The sequence below is a fragment of the Simochromis diagramma genome, unplaced genomic scaffold (genome assembly GCF_900408965.1).
Source record: "Simochromis diagramma unplaced genomic scaffold, fSimDia1.1 OVJJ01000822.1, whole genome shotgun sequence".
NCBI lineage: Eukaryota > Metazoa > Chordata > Actinopteri > Cichliformes > Cichlidae > Simochromis > Simochromis diagramma.
In genome coordinates, this window is record NW_024387520.1 from 8,223,842 (window position 1) to 8,238,053 (window position 14,212).

The 14,212-nt window shown below is 39.3% G+C and overlaps 1 protein-coding gene across 3 annotated transcripts in view; it reads left to right on the forward strand.

Moving 5' to 3' along the window:
* The window catches only part of glt1d1 (glycosyltransferase 1 domain containing 1), a 32,507-nt gene that overhangs the window by 16,760 nt on the left and 1,535 nt on the right, over positions 1–14,212 (forward strand). For all 3 annotated transcript variants that reach the window (XM_040019713.1, XM_040019712.1, XM_040019710.1), the window contains 5 exons: positions 9,566–9,664; positions 10,282–10,331; positions 12,426–12,469; positions 12,912–13,032; positions 13,532–13,630. In XM_040019713.1, coding sequence (XP_039875647.1) covers positions 9,566–9,664; positions 10,282–10,331; positions 12,426–12,469; positions 12,912–13,032; positions 13,532–13,630 — 413 coding nt within the window. The remainder of the gene's footprint in view (positions 1–9,565; positions 9,665–10,281; positions 10,332–12,425; positions 12,470–12,911; positions 13,033–13,531; positions 13,631–14,212) is intronic.

The following is a 14,212-nucleotide window of genomic DNA, read 5'->3' on the forward strand; positions in this document are numbered from 1 at the left end:
GAACAAAAGCTTTGAGTGATCAGCCCAGTCTCATGTCATGAGTCATGAAAAAACCCCAAAATCAGTTTCCATCCACACAAATAGTTGTTTATATTTTATAATATATTTTCCTGCTACTTTCATGAAACATAGCATGTATTTTGTGTAGAGAAAGCATGAACTGGTCACCATGGTAACAGAAGTTTTTTGGTTTTTTTAGGACATGTCAGCTGTTGTATTTCAACCCGACCCATCGTCCTTCTCCAAACCTAACCCAGGAGTTTGTAGTGCCGCAACCTAACCAAGCAACACATTTTTTAATAAATGGTTGATTTAAAAATGATACAGGTGATTTATGAAAATCTGTGACCTGCATGACTCTGGCGTGAGGGGCAACATGAATTTGTCCACTGCCACAAATAGTTTTAAAAAGTCATGTTCAAGAACCAAAAAATAATGTAGAGAATTTCATGTTGGGAAATATATATGTATTAAGTAACGTAAAGTTAAGGTTGAGCAACACAAATCAACAGATTAAGTCTTGATTATTCATCAAACTCCCATAACAGCAGATTTGTGAGACACTCGCCATCAGTCGCTTTTCGCTGAACTCTCTAATCTACTCTGTGATGTTTAAGACAGTTTAAAAACAAGAATTTTTATTTTTTTTATTTTTTAAATTTCAGCACTAACAGTGGTTTATTTACCACTGTTAAATAAGAGCAATGAGAGTTTTTATATAGAGTTTTTTTTTTTTTTTTTTTTTTTTATTAATTGCTATGAGTCCTTCAGAGAGGCCTCTTACTATTTCTGGCATCATAGTAAGAGGTACAGAGCCCGGCCAAGGATTCGTTAGTTCACCTTTTTGTTTGTATACAAATGACTGTGCTCACTCCCAGCATAACCAGTATGTTATAAAAGTTTGAGGTGTCACTGTTGTTTTTACCTAATCTAGCTACACCCCTGAAGAATTTACTGTAGATCCCAGATCAGTTGGAGGTCGTCCTTCGAGTATCCCACTTTTCCCAGACATTAGACAGGTCCCTGCAGGGTCCACGTTGATATGGGGTCACTCACTTGACACAGACATGTGGAAAATGTTTGTGTGAAAATTCATCAACATTTACATTTTTGCTTATTTCTTTTTATTATTATTTTTTTTGCTTGAACAAAACAGCATGCGGAACAGATAGCGTCTCTGTACGTGAGCTCAATATTTTCAAAAATTAGAGGGGAAAAAAGATTGGAGCTGGCAGAGGTCTGAGTATATTATCAAGATGAGGCAGTCTGTTTTAAGTCTGTCGTTTATCAAACATGAAATGAAATAAACTCCAAAATTATGTATCCAAGTAAGCATAATAAAGTAGATTTAAATAAAATAGCTGGACCAAAATGTGAACAAGATAAGTGAGCTAATCTACAGACATGGTTGGTAAAGTATTTAAAATAGTCAATAAAGAATTGAACTTTTGAAAAATAAATCAGAGCTCCCTTGAGTGTTTGGTGTCTGCAGTAATATTACCGTATTTTTCGGACCATTTCACTGTTGATGAACGGGTCTGTTTTCATACATAAGGCGCATTAAGCAAAATAAAACAGTCAGATAAGTCAAACTTTACTCAACTCATTCTTCTTGCTTCCACTTCCGTACCATTAGCGTTCATCCTCCAGCTTCACTGTGTTTATGTTATGCTAACATAGCTGTGTCGCTAGCGATCACATAGCACATCATTATATACCAGCTAGTCCAACTTCAGTAACCCTACAAACATCACTGCTGTTTAGTTTTCTGTCTTCATTTATGTTTGAAGTGATAGCAGAGCTGTACGTTTGAATTTGTTCACAAATCTCTCAGTCAGAACATGCTATATCATGTTTAGGTGGAAACTAGCGAGCTAACTTCCTGCTAACTTCTAACTTTGTTAAATTTAATAAATTCTGTTTTCATGTATCCCTGGATGTTAAACTTAATTGTTACACTTGGTAAAGCAGCAACGCTGATCAATTTATTTAAGACCAAAGAATTTAGACAGTTTTTAACTCTCAGTGATGCCGCAGTGTTCGTTTGACTTTGGGACCTGAAGCAGACGAAGTTTTGGAACCAGATTACTCCGCAAGGCTCCTGACTACGGTAGCCGTAATCCTCCGACAATCCATCAAGCTGTGCGGCATCGTAGTTTACCAAAGTTGTACTAAAACATTTTTGACAGATTTTTCATCATGGGAACAGAAACAGTGACCGTTCACCAAGACATTTTTGAACACTGTTTGCATGCATGAATCTCTGGCAGTAGATTTACAGAATTCCCGTGTGTATGCAGAAGCAACATAAACATTTATTTGCCCCTCTGTCTGTTAGCGGATAAATGAACAGCTCATCTTGGACACAAAGAAAAGTAGAGAGGCTTTGATGAGGCGTTATTAATTAGTCATCTGTTTGTATATTTACTTTAAGGTCTGCCTTTCCTAAAATTTGCCCATTTAAGGTTTTATTGCGATGTTTGTTGTTTTTTGATCAAGCAGCTGCCTAATCCTGGACGACTTTCTCCTGTGGGTAACAATAAAGGGATCTTATCTATCTTATCTTTACATCTATTATAGATTGAAATGTTTACAAGTACAATTTGACAGTAAAGTCTTTACCACTATGAAGACAAGTCTTTGACAGGTCAGATTAACGAGGCTCACGGGTAAAGACTCTAATCCAGGAGCGATAGAGTCGCTCGCATTCAAACACGTGCCACAACGGCAGTGACCTCATTACTTATAATAAATGATCTGCCATATTTAGACTGTATCGATCAGGATGTGACAGCAGATGACATTGGGCACTTCAGATAACTAAGCTGTCACACAGTGTCACAGTTTGAGTGATACAGTAATGGCCTGAGTCATTCAGGTTTTTCAAAGTGTATACGGATGCCTTCTCATAACCACACAAAGGATGTGGCCTCTTTAATTATCAAATTAACTATTAAAGTATTGGCACTAGATTAAGAAAACAATATCTTAATGAGCAAAATGTACTGTCAGAGCCTTTGGTTAGTATTTTATAATGAGAGAGTATAATGTGGCTTGCTGTATTAAAATAATCAACACTGAGCTTCAGTATAATTATATCATGTTTATTGGTTTAAGAATTACCGGATAAAACATTTTTTTAAAGTGCATTTTGTGTAAACTTCCGAGGGGAAAGGTGGGATTGGGGGTTGATCAAAACAAGTTACAGCATATGAACAAAGATCATTTTGCCTGCATTTTCCTAATCTGCCAAGCTGGTAAAAAAAATCAGGTGATTCTGTAAAGAGGTCAGGTGGGAAGCCTTAATTGATTTTTTTGATGTTGTTTGATTTTACAGTTTTTGTGTTTTTTGTCTGTACTCTCATAACTAGTTTTCAGACCGATATTTTGGTATTGAAAGAACAGAGATGGACACAAATGGTTCATGACATACCTTTTGCTCCTTCGTTTTAAACACATTTGTACAGAATAATAATTATTAAAACAAAAAAAGTGATTTTTAGAATTGCTGCAAATGCTGTTTGAGAGTTCAGGTTATTTATAGATTTGTAGCAATGTTCCCACATTTATAGTCCCAGTCTTAAGCCAGGTCAGTTCCTCCATGGTTGGATTGACTCTAGCATGTTATAAGACGTCAAGTATAATTAATTTTAACTGATCAAAATGCAGGTCATTTCACAGCTCATGTGTGCGGTTCTCATGTGGTGTGCGAAATTGCTTATCACACACTCGTCACATTTCATATGTAGTTTGGTCAAAAACTTTTCAGCTACCTCAAAGCATAATATGTACAGTGGAAGTGCTAATTATTGGAATTTTTCAAATTAAAAGTTTTTTTTTCATACCTGAGTTTTTCGGTTATGTCATTTTTTGTCTAGTCCAAAGAAAAACATACCGTGCCGCTCAACAGATGAAAGCAGAGCTGTTCAGATAGATATGTTCTCTTCCAGCAATGCTGAGACATACGCATGCACACATGCTGATTAAAGCATTACAGGGGTTGTTACCCTTCTGAAATCAAAGGCAAACAAACAAAAACTATGATTTGCATAGATCTCACAGAACTACACAGACAGAGAAAGAATATTGCTTCTGGCACGTCATATGATTTGTACAATTTGTTTAGTTTTATTCTCAGAGGGAAAATGAATTTTGTCTTGGATTCCCAAAAATATATATTTTTTCCTCACTGGTTTTTTTTTTCATTTTGACAGGTCTGTGCTAAGACATGATTCGAGCTCCTGTAGTATTTTCCTGCAGCTTGTTTGGAGGAACTGACAGGATGTTTAGCTTAGCTGGCACGTTTTCAGATCATGTGAATCAATGCAAGGAAGTTTGATACATCCCACAGATGTAAAAGCTTTTTTTTTTTCTCCTAGGATCGGGGTCAGTGCCCAGTCTCCAGGCTGTCATTTTAAGATGCTCTTTAATAGCATTAAAGAGCTGCTTCAGCCTTCTGATCTGGACTTATCTGGCAGCAGGGGATTTCACTCGAGTGTCACTGTACTGCAACCACAGGCTTGGTGCTCTGTGGTTTGATTTCTTTCACTTTTTTTGTTTTGTTTTGTTTCTTTAAACTTGGGCAGAGTTTGTAAAAAAAATTTTTTTAAAGATTTGGCTTGAATTGGTAGCACCATTGCCAAAATGGTTTTCGCAGCAGCAGTGATTTTGCATTTTGGGTTGTTTCAATAAGGATTAAAGGATTAAAAATGATTTTTCTGTCAATTTTCTGTGGCCAACTATACCATTATTTACCACTGATGGCAGAAAGTAATGTAATTTTATTTATTCTTTCAAATTCAGCCTTAAAGTATTGCTATTGTACCAGCTTTGCTTTAAATTTGCATAAAACCACAGTCTTCTCTGACATAAAGGCTCAAAAATCAATGTCGATAAAGTCTAAATCTTCTTTTCACGAGACTTTCTGCTCTGCATTTGGCAGTCCACCCAGCTTTTGGATAGATTTCCCCGCAGCTGTTTGTATATAGTCATGGTCCCCAGAGCATCAAACCTACTTTAATAATCTATGAATTCTTTTTGTGTAACCAGCAGGTCAAAATTTGCACTTTCTGCTGGAAAATATGCCAACATCTATTTGATGGATTGGTAAAAAATGCAGACGTTCAGGGTTCTCTTACTCATCCTAATGATTTTGGCAGACTTCTGACTCCCCCTCTATCCTCTAAAGTAGAGAATGTATTCAAAGCCACAAACGTCAACAAGGTTGACACAGATGTTAGCATTCCTCTCAGGATAAACTGTAATTTTTTACGAATGCTTAACATTAAATTTGTTGCAACCGTCAGTTAAAAATTTGACGTTGTCCAACACTTTTTTTTTTTAAGATCAAATGCGTGATGAACAAATACTCCTCGAAGGGTCATCTCCCTGGTTGAAGCTAGTCGCAGTCACCCGTTGCCTACTGGTGGTGGTCAGAGGGCCCGGTGGTGCCAGTGTTCGGCAGCCTCGCCTCTGTGCGCCCCAGGGTGGCTGTGGCTACAATGTAGCTTGCCATCACCAGTGTGTGAATGTGTGTGTGAATGGGTGGATGACTGGATATGTAAAGCGCTTTGGGGTCCTTAGGGACTAGTAAAGCGCTATATAAATACAGGCCATTTACCAGGCAGTCAGGGCTGGACTGGGACAAAAAATCGGCCCGGGCATTTTGACTAGAGACCGGCCCACCAAAAATGTGACGTCATTCAGGGGTAAAACCGCAAAGGATTCTGGGAACTTGTGGCAAGAGGTACTAGCGCATGCAGGCTTTCAATTGAACTCAGTTACACAGCGATAAAAAGAAACACAAAAAATGGTAAGAAGCTGTTGTATTATTAACTGCAATAGCCGGTGTTGTGCCAAAAGGTGATTGTCTGCCAAAAACTGATTTCCGGTATTTGCCAAAAACTGATTGCTCGTATTTAAATTGCTATAAGTAACTTGTTGGGCTATAATATGTGAAACATATGTCAAATGCATCCCTCATGGATGACATAAAGTCATCTCTCCATCTCCATCTCCTGCTCTTTTATTTCTCTCTCTTGCTCCATCTCTCTCTGCTGCTCTTCTGTCTCCTCTGTCACAGACTTCTCCACTTTTGATGATAAATCAGCCTGGTGCAACATGTAAGGATTGGCACAATTTGTTAAGATTTTGAAGAGTTTGAGAAACTAACCTTAAGCATAAAATAAAATTTACTATCAGTAACTTCATAGCACCCGCCCAGCAGTATATAAACTCCGTCATGCTAGCTAGTACGCAGTACCAGTTATTCTAAGCGACTGTAAAAAGTCAGCACAACGAAAACAAACTACAACTAAACTTGGTTTATATCTGACACAGATAGACAGCAGGTCATAACTTCTTACCTGAAGTTCAGTTCCTCTGCCACTATGACCGGCAGCCGCCTCGGGTCTCTCCTCCTCTTGCCTCCCCTTTCCCTTATCCACCTGCTGGCCTCCACCACTTGCTGATGTTGCTAAATCTGTGGAAGCTATGCCATAGCTACCGCCAAACAATTCAGTTATTTTTACACATTTGGCAGTGTCTGCCTGAAGGGCTTGTTTCTTTTTGGCCCTAATTTTTTCTGCACCTCCTTTCCATTTTCTTTAGTTCTTCTATAAGATTGCTAAACAAGGGGGAGGGTGCATCCGACCTCCTCGGCTGTAATTGGTCCAGCCCAGAGTCGATCATGACCAATTGGCCAATCCAACACCTTTCATTATTTATACCCTTCCAAAAAAAAAAAAAAAAATCGATCGGCCCATAAAAACAAAAATTCGCCAGCGGCCCACCGGGCAAATGCCCGGTATGCCCGATGGCCAGTCCAGCTATGGTCGCAGTGCATACACGGAGCCATAGATGGATGGATGTTTCTGCAGTCAGATCATTGCTTACAAAGGGAGCTTTGTTGTATTTTAAACAGTAATCTGCTTAGTATGTGGCTGTGACGGACACTTCTCCTCACAGACTAGAATTGGATATGGATGCCAGAAATCTGATTCTGTTCAGCTGGATGTTTTGTTTTCAGTGGGTTCATCACTCACTCACTCATCCAAGTGACATCTACAGTCTCAGCTGACTGCAGGTTTCCCCAAACTTATAAACAGTGCATAGTGACTGAAACTAGCTCCACAGACTAACAATGGGCTGTGAGGACTTTTTTATAATCATTTACTTGGCGTTATCGTGACCATTGATCAATGGCCATCAGTACCATTAACATAGAGTTAGGAAATAGCAACAATCACAGCATTGTGACATGGTGAAAGATATATCGGTAAGCCCTCTCCTCAGTTCAGAGGAGGACGGACCTCCCTGCCTGTCTTATAGTTGGGGAAACTGCAGTTAGCTGAAGTCACTGAAGAAGTCATTTGTGTGAGTGATGAAATGTACTGAAAGCGTTACGTGCAGATGAACAGAGTCAACTTTCTGGGATTTAGTAACCTGCATGGTTGAGCATGCATCGAGACAACTGAGTGTGACGTCAGTTACCTCAGTAAGCTAAAAAATGATTTGAAAGTGTAAACTCACGAGTTTGAGTCGTCCTTGAGCTCCATTTTGTTCTGTCAAGAATGTTGTTCATTTTGTTTTATTCTAGTCAATAAACAGACTAAAACAGGAAACAATCCTTGAACACAATACAAAGTCTAGCAAGGACATCCAAGAAGTACCTAGCACTGATGGAAACACCGAGGAAACATCCATAATGTTAGTTCAGGTTTAATTTTGGAACAGCTTTGTTCCAACTGTTACCATTAAAATGCTTCCTGGGTTTGACTATATATACAGTAGAAGTAGGTACATCCTAGTGCTATCGCTTAAATCATTGCAAAATCTAGCTGTATTACTTTAATTTTGCACAAGGGCAAACATTTTCAGCATTTTGTATTTCTAACTTTGATTTTTATGACAAATACTCAATTCTCAAACTTATTCAGAGTTTTTTGTGTGTGTTCAGCTTTTTTAATTTTTTGGTCGAGGGGATCTGTTTCTCTACAGTCCTGTTCAAACAGATGAACGATAGAAATACTCGCCAGGATTTTGGTGTAACTCTTGGCATTTGTGTTGTCATGTATAAATGGCATCTTTCCAATATGGTCTGGTCTACATTAATAAATAACCCCAGTGCCAAGTCTGACGCTATGCAAGTAGATAACTGTACAAGCACTGCTCAGTGCATGACGGCATATTAGGACGATCATTAGTCACCAGTCTTAGTGTGTTATTTCACACCTTTGTGCCATCTCACAGTCACATTTTTCAGTTCCCCATGCATGACAGACTTCATGCAGTTAACAGGAATAACAGGAAATCACAGATCAGTCATTACAGGCTTGTGTGTCTCTCAATTAGTACTCACTTTTGTTGTACTGTGCTTGTACTGCTTTGTTGTAACATTTTCAGTAATGTTATTTAAGTGCTATTGATTACTGATGTTGTATACTACGTTCCTTTTCTATAAAGCTTATAGTTAAGGCTGGATTAGGTGACCCTGAACCGTCCCTTAAATGTGCTGCAATAGGTCTAGGCTGCTGGGGACCTCTTTTACTATCTATGTGTTTATACACCACTATTAACAACCATTAATCATGGGTTAGTATGAATCTCTGACCTTTCCCGCAGCAGATGGGTGCCCCTCCCTGTTTCTCTGGTTCGGCCAGATGTTTCTTCCTGTTAAAAGGGAGTTTTTCCTCCCCATTGTCTCCTTCTCATAGGGGGTCACCTGATTGATGGGGTTTTATCTGTATTATTATAGGATCTATATCTTGTGCCTTGAGGTGATTGTTATTATGATTTGGTGCTATATGAAAACAAAAAATGAATTTAGTTGTATATGTGAATGCCCCAGACTAAGAGTAACTGTGTAACAATATAGTATATTCTGCTATTTCCACTGTCATCCATTACATACCAGGCAGTTGTGACAGTAATTTTGGTTCACCTCGACTCGAAGGCGAGTACAGTGTAGTTGTACTTTTGAAGTGAAAGGTTTGTTGACTAATGTGAGGTCTGAGACTTACAGGCTAGGTCATGTGTTGGCTTTATGATGGGGTTGTGTAATAGGGTCAGGACTTTTAGCTGCTGTCTTTGCCAGGTCAGGTGCACGAGAGTAGCTGCTGGCATTGTGCACGTTTGTGTGCCTGCCAGTTTTTGATAATCTCTGGATTGAATGTGATAGCCGGATGATATTTGAGAGGAGCAGATTCCACAGCATTGCAGTTAAAGCCTAATTCTTCAGATGTTTGATGTCAGCTCGATATTGGCCCGGCGAATTTTTTTATTTAATTAGAGCTGATCAGTGAGCAAATTGTCACCCAAATATTCAAAGTGTGTAGTTATGATGCTGCATTACGCACTGATTAGGGTGCGACCTTCCAGTGTTTTCAGCAGACTATTTCCCTCCTGATCAGAGAATTGTGTGAGCACATTAGTCACCGCTGTCTTATTTTCTTCGTGACCTTGGTTGATGTATTGCTTTCATTATCTGCTGATGTACTTGGGATGTTCATTATGCAGTGTTTTGATATTGTGGCGCTGTCTTTCTGTTTGTCTTGCTTCTCTCCAGGTGTAAGGACTGAGCATGTGGATGAGCTGCGTGTCTTCCTATTGGTCTGTGGCCTCAGAAGAGTCAAAGACCCCCTCTATTTGGTGGAGGTTTTTTCAAGTATGCTGTGATTTTATTCATTATGTTATATTGTTGAATTCATTTCATTGTGCTTGCTATGAAATGCATGTGCATAACATGAAGTGGCGATTAGATCAGCACTCAGACCCAACCTGTTATTGAAACTAGAAATACATACCAGTAAATATGATTATGTAAGCTGCATGAAAAAGTGTTTGTACAGTGCAGCGGGGCAGCTCGTTCTCATTTTGTCAGGTCTTGCCTTCATGGTTTTTATGGTTTTTCTTTCTTTGGTGGATATCCTGTATGTCTTATTAGGTACCTAATATTTTGCCTCTAATTAACACAAGTGGTTTCTTTTTCAACCCCCCATATATACTGTGACTTTCACAGCACACAGTTATTGTAATGAGACATCACTAGAGGGCGTCAACATTGTATATTAATGTTGAGGAGAGCTACACGGTTCAAGTTTCACATGCACGTTCTTGGAATTAACACATACTGTCCACGAGTGTCGTGCATTAAACAAGCTTGTGGGAATCTGTGCAAGAACAGCCTCACTTCTTTTGACAACTTGCTCATTTAAAAAACACACACAAAAACAAACTGCAGTGTTGTTTTTTACACCACCAGTTATATTTAATGTTTTTCAGAGTGGCATTGTGAGAATCTGCTGAATGTGTTAGTCATTATTGGACCCAAGGTAAGTAAACAGTCCTTATGCACCAGTTTTGTTTTGTTTGTTTCTTTGTGTGTATGCTTTTGTTTTTGTTTTTCCCCTTTTCTGCCATGTGCCTCCGTACTGTCACTCTGTGTACTGCTGAAATTACCTAGAAACATCCCCCGGGAATTGAGGCAGCCTCTAATTGGATAGAGCAGACATACAGGCTTTAGTTGTTATGCTGGAATTAACGGACAGTGCTGGAAGGAAATGTCTTCTGAATACTGGGGAAGGGGTCAGCTATAGTGGTGGTTGAGTTGTTTTGTTTTGGGGGGGGGGGGTTGGCATTACCTGCTTGACATTACTTGCCTTTTACTAATGACCTGTGTGGGAGTGGAGCAAACTCATTTTAATCCTCATAATATGTATCTGCACGTGTACGGGGAGCACAAGTTACAGGTTTTGCCACCCTGTCACATGTAATCATGTTTCTGTGCTGTGTGTCTCCCTGAAAACATTAAGTGCTCAGGTACAAGCTGTGTGTCTTCATGTCAAACAGTGCAAATAAATAAGTGGAAAATAGCAATTGAACTCTCAAACCCTGTCGTGAATAACCTCATGCATCAATCAACTAGTCAGTCACAGAATCAAATTAGAGTTTTTTTATTCATTTATGTTAAAAAAATTTTCTTTTAAAAAAATATCAGGTTGCAGTTTTATGTTAAAATTCTTGTCATATCCCAGAGAACAGCAGCAGCCTCGGTTCTTTGTTTTTCTCTCACCCATTGTTTTCTGTTTGCATGTCTTCATCTTCTCTTCTCCCCCCCACCCGACTTTGATACGGCATCAATGTACAGTACTTTAGCATCTGTTCTTTCTTTCAAACAGTGGTCTCAGGCAAAAGGTACGTTCTGCTTTAGCTTTGCACAGAACCAACTCAATTAGGCATGGCCACGGGCTTGTATGCACCATCTTACTGCCGCTTCTTGCTTTTTTCACGAGGCTTTGCTGCTGCTGCTGTTTGATGAAACGGTTCAGTCGAAGCAGAAACATGTGATTCATCGTGACACGTCTGAATCACAGGCATGTTTGTTCAAGAAATGGAAAGATATTAATTTTATACTAAAAATGTTTTCGTGTGACAGCCAGATTTCAGCTGTGTTAATTTAAGGATTATATTTTTTTTGTGGAACAGTGTTGAACAGATTAAACGAAGTGAAGGAAAAAAGATCTAAAAATGCGAAGAGGAGGTGGAATGAGACATCCCTCGCTCAGGCTGTCTTGACATCACAGAAATCAGTATCGCTACTTCATTCAAGTAATAAGCGCTGTGGTTTTGCAGCATCTGTCATTAAGAGGAAAATTCAGGTCAATTTGTCAGCGATGACACATCTGAACTCTCTGTAAATGGGCTTTAAATTACAGAGTAAAATAAATCTGGACAATTCCAAAAAGGGAACGTTATCTCCCGTAACGATAGCAGGCTTTCACCTTATTTATTTGCTGAGAGCAAAAATGAAATCTAATTATATCTCTCTCAAACATCAGTAAAGGTATGACAGATTTATTAGAATGAACAGGAACACTGAAGCTTTCGCCGTATTACGTAGCTTTGTTGTTTGTTTTTTTTGGGCTCACTATAAGACAGCGCCGGTTGGGCTTAAACCGTGTATTTTTGCCAGTATCTTCATCATCTTGATCCAACCCCTGCTCATTTTATAATTCCTGCAGAATCCCAGATCGCTCCAGGATGCAAAACTGCATTTCTTTTTTAATACATCTTAAAAAATAATTTCATGAAGGCATTTTGTGAGCTATAAAATAAAATGAGAAAAATGTAGCAGCTTGCTTAGTAGCATCTTTGACCCACATTGCTATGCTTTGACTTTTCTGTGGACAGGCTAATGCACATAAATCCCACATTGCAATTAATCAGATTGCCCACCCTGACCCCAATCTCTGAAAATGCAGGATTTTCCTGAGAATGATTTTCTCCTGTTAGAAGTTCTTAATTGTGTCATTCGATATTTTATATCCCAGTAATTAGGATATTGCAGGTATCCTTAATAAAAAAGAAAAAACAGAAATTTTGTTGCACATGTTTCGGTCATTTTTGTTTTTCCTCTTGTTTTTCAGATTGATCCCGTTCTTTCTGCTGAAGTAGAAACGGTTGTTAAAAGGTAGGCCTTCAGCTTTCTTTGTGTTCAAACTGTCAGTTTTGTCTGTTTAATTGCTGTGATGTTCCATCTTTTCAGACTTGCCTGCCTTTGTGCTTCTTTCATGCGGTGCATTGAAAAACAAACGCAGCTCACATGTATCGTAACATAATGTGAACAGAATGCAAAATAGAGCTGAGCGCCAAGGTCCTCTTTTTATTATCTGTCCTCCCACACTCAAGTCTCCGCCGATCTTTCAGTTTTTCGCCACAGGGCCTCACCACAACAGAGATTTTTGCGGCAGGAAGCTGCCCTCTCTGCTTAAGACTTTACCTGGATGCTCCGTTCATGTCACAAACAGTGCAGCTGTGTTTCCTTGCCTGAGCTTGTCACTGCTGTTCAGCATCATTCACGCCTCTGTGAGCCCTGAGTCACACAGAACTGAGTTTTGCCACTGCTTTTACAGAACAGCAGGGGTGTTCTTGGCCCAGGAGAGGTGCCAACAGGAGCTTCATGCTGCCATGAAAAGGTGCTTCGCTGTGGTCAACAGCTCTGTTTCAGAGGGCATGTCAGCAGCCATCTTGGAGGTAAACATCTTTGAGGATGGTGGGTAATTGGACGGCAGGGCAGCACGATGTTCCAACATTGACAAGAATAACAGTTTGGTAATGGTAGTTTGATCTATCAAGGCATCTTACAGAGGAGCTTTTGCTTTTTAATCTAAACCACGTGAATCTTCTGCACTGTTTGTTGTTCAGCTACAATGCTATCTGGACACTTCTGGGACAATTACCCAAATTAATTGCTTGACTCCAATCTTCCCATTCTTGAGTGAGCAAATCCTCTTAATCTTTTTTAAACACAGGCAATTAAGACAATCCACAGTAGGCTTAAAGTGTTATTAGTTTGTTAGCATGTTTCACTTAACAAGGTATTAGCTTGCACAGATTGTTAATTCTTTAAGTGAACCGAAGCACAGAATGGCGGCGCTGTACACCATCCGAAATGCTCGAGTGACTGCTTCTTAACAATGACAGGATAAACAAGAAACTTTTGCCTTTGACTTATGGTTTCTGTCTTCACCAGGCCATTGATCTTGGGGTACCTGTGCTGGCTAGAAACATTCCAGGAAACGCAGCTGTAGTGCAGCATGAGGTCACCGGCCTTCTGTATTCTTCTCCTCAGGTATATATTGGCTGACCAGCTCTGCAGTTAAGCTAAGCTCTGTAGTCCATAAACATAATCACTATGTTTATGGACTACAGAGAGGATAAACTGTTGCCAGGGCTACAGGGACTCCTTTTACCTCAGCTGACCAGAAAAGTACACAACCGCATTAAGTAGTACCGACACACTGACTGAGAACAACTGGAGGGTTTTATGTCCTCTCCTTGCATAACTGGATAAAATAACAAGTCTCACAGTTTTAATCAGAAACTTTTGACATCATTTTGTAAACTTTGTAGTGGTTTTATACGAGTCCAATCTGAGCAGGTAAAATATAACAAAAGGCCCCTCCTTCTGTTATATTTTATTTTATGTTTCCTCAGGTGCTTGGATTAGAATCAAAAGAAGTGCACCCTTTAGGGAGAGAACAAAGATACTATACTACCCCATAGTGATGCAACAATTAGCAGCAAGGTGGAAAGTAAGTAATCCCCCATGAGAACTGCTCAGTCTGATATTCAATGAGGTTTAATGCAATGGGAGATAACAAAGGATAAGGCCAATTGGCAGGGCTTAAGCATTGTATTGTCAAGATCATGC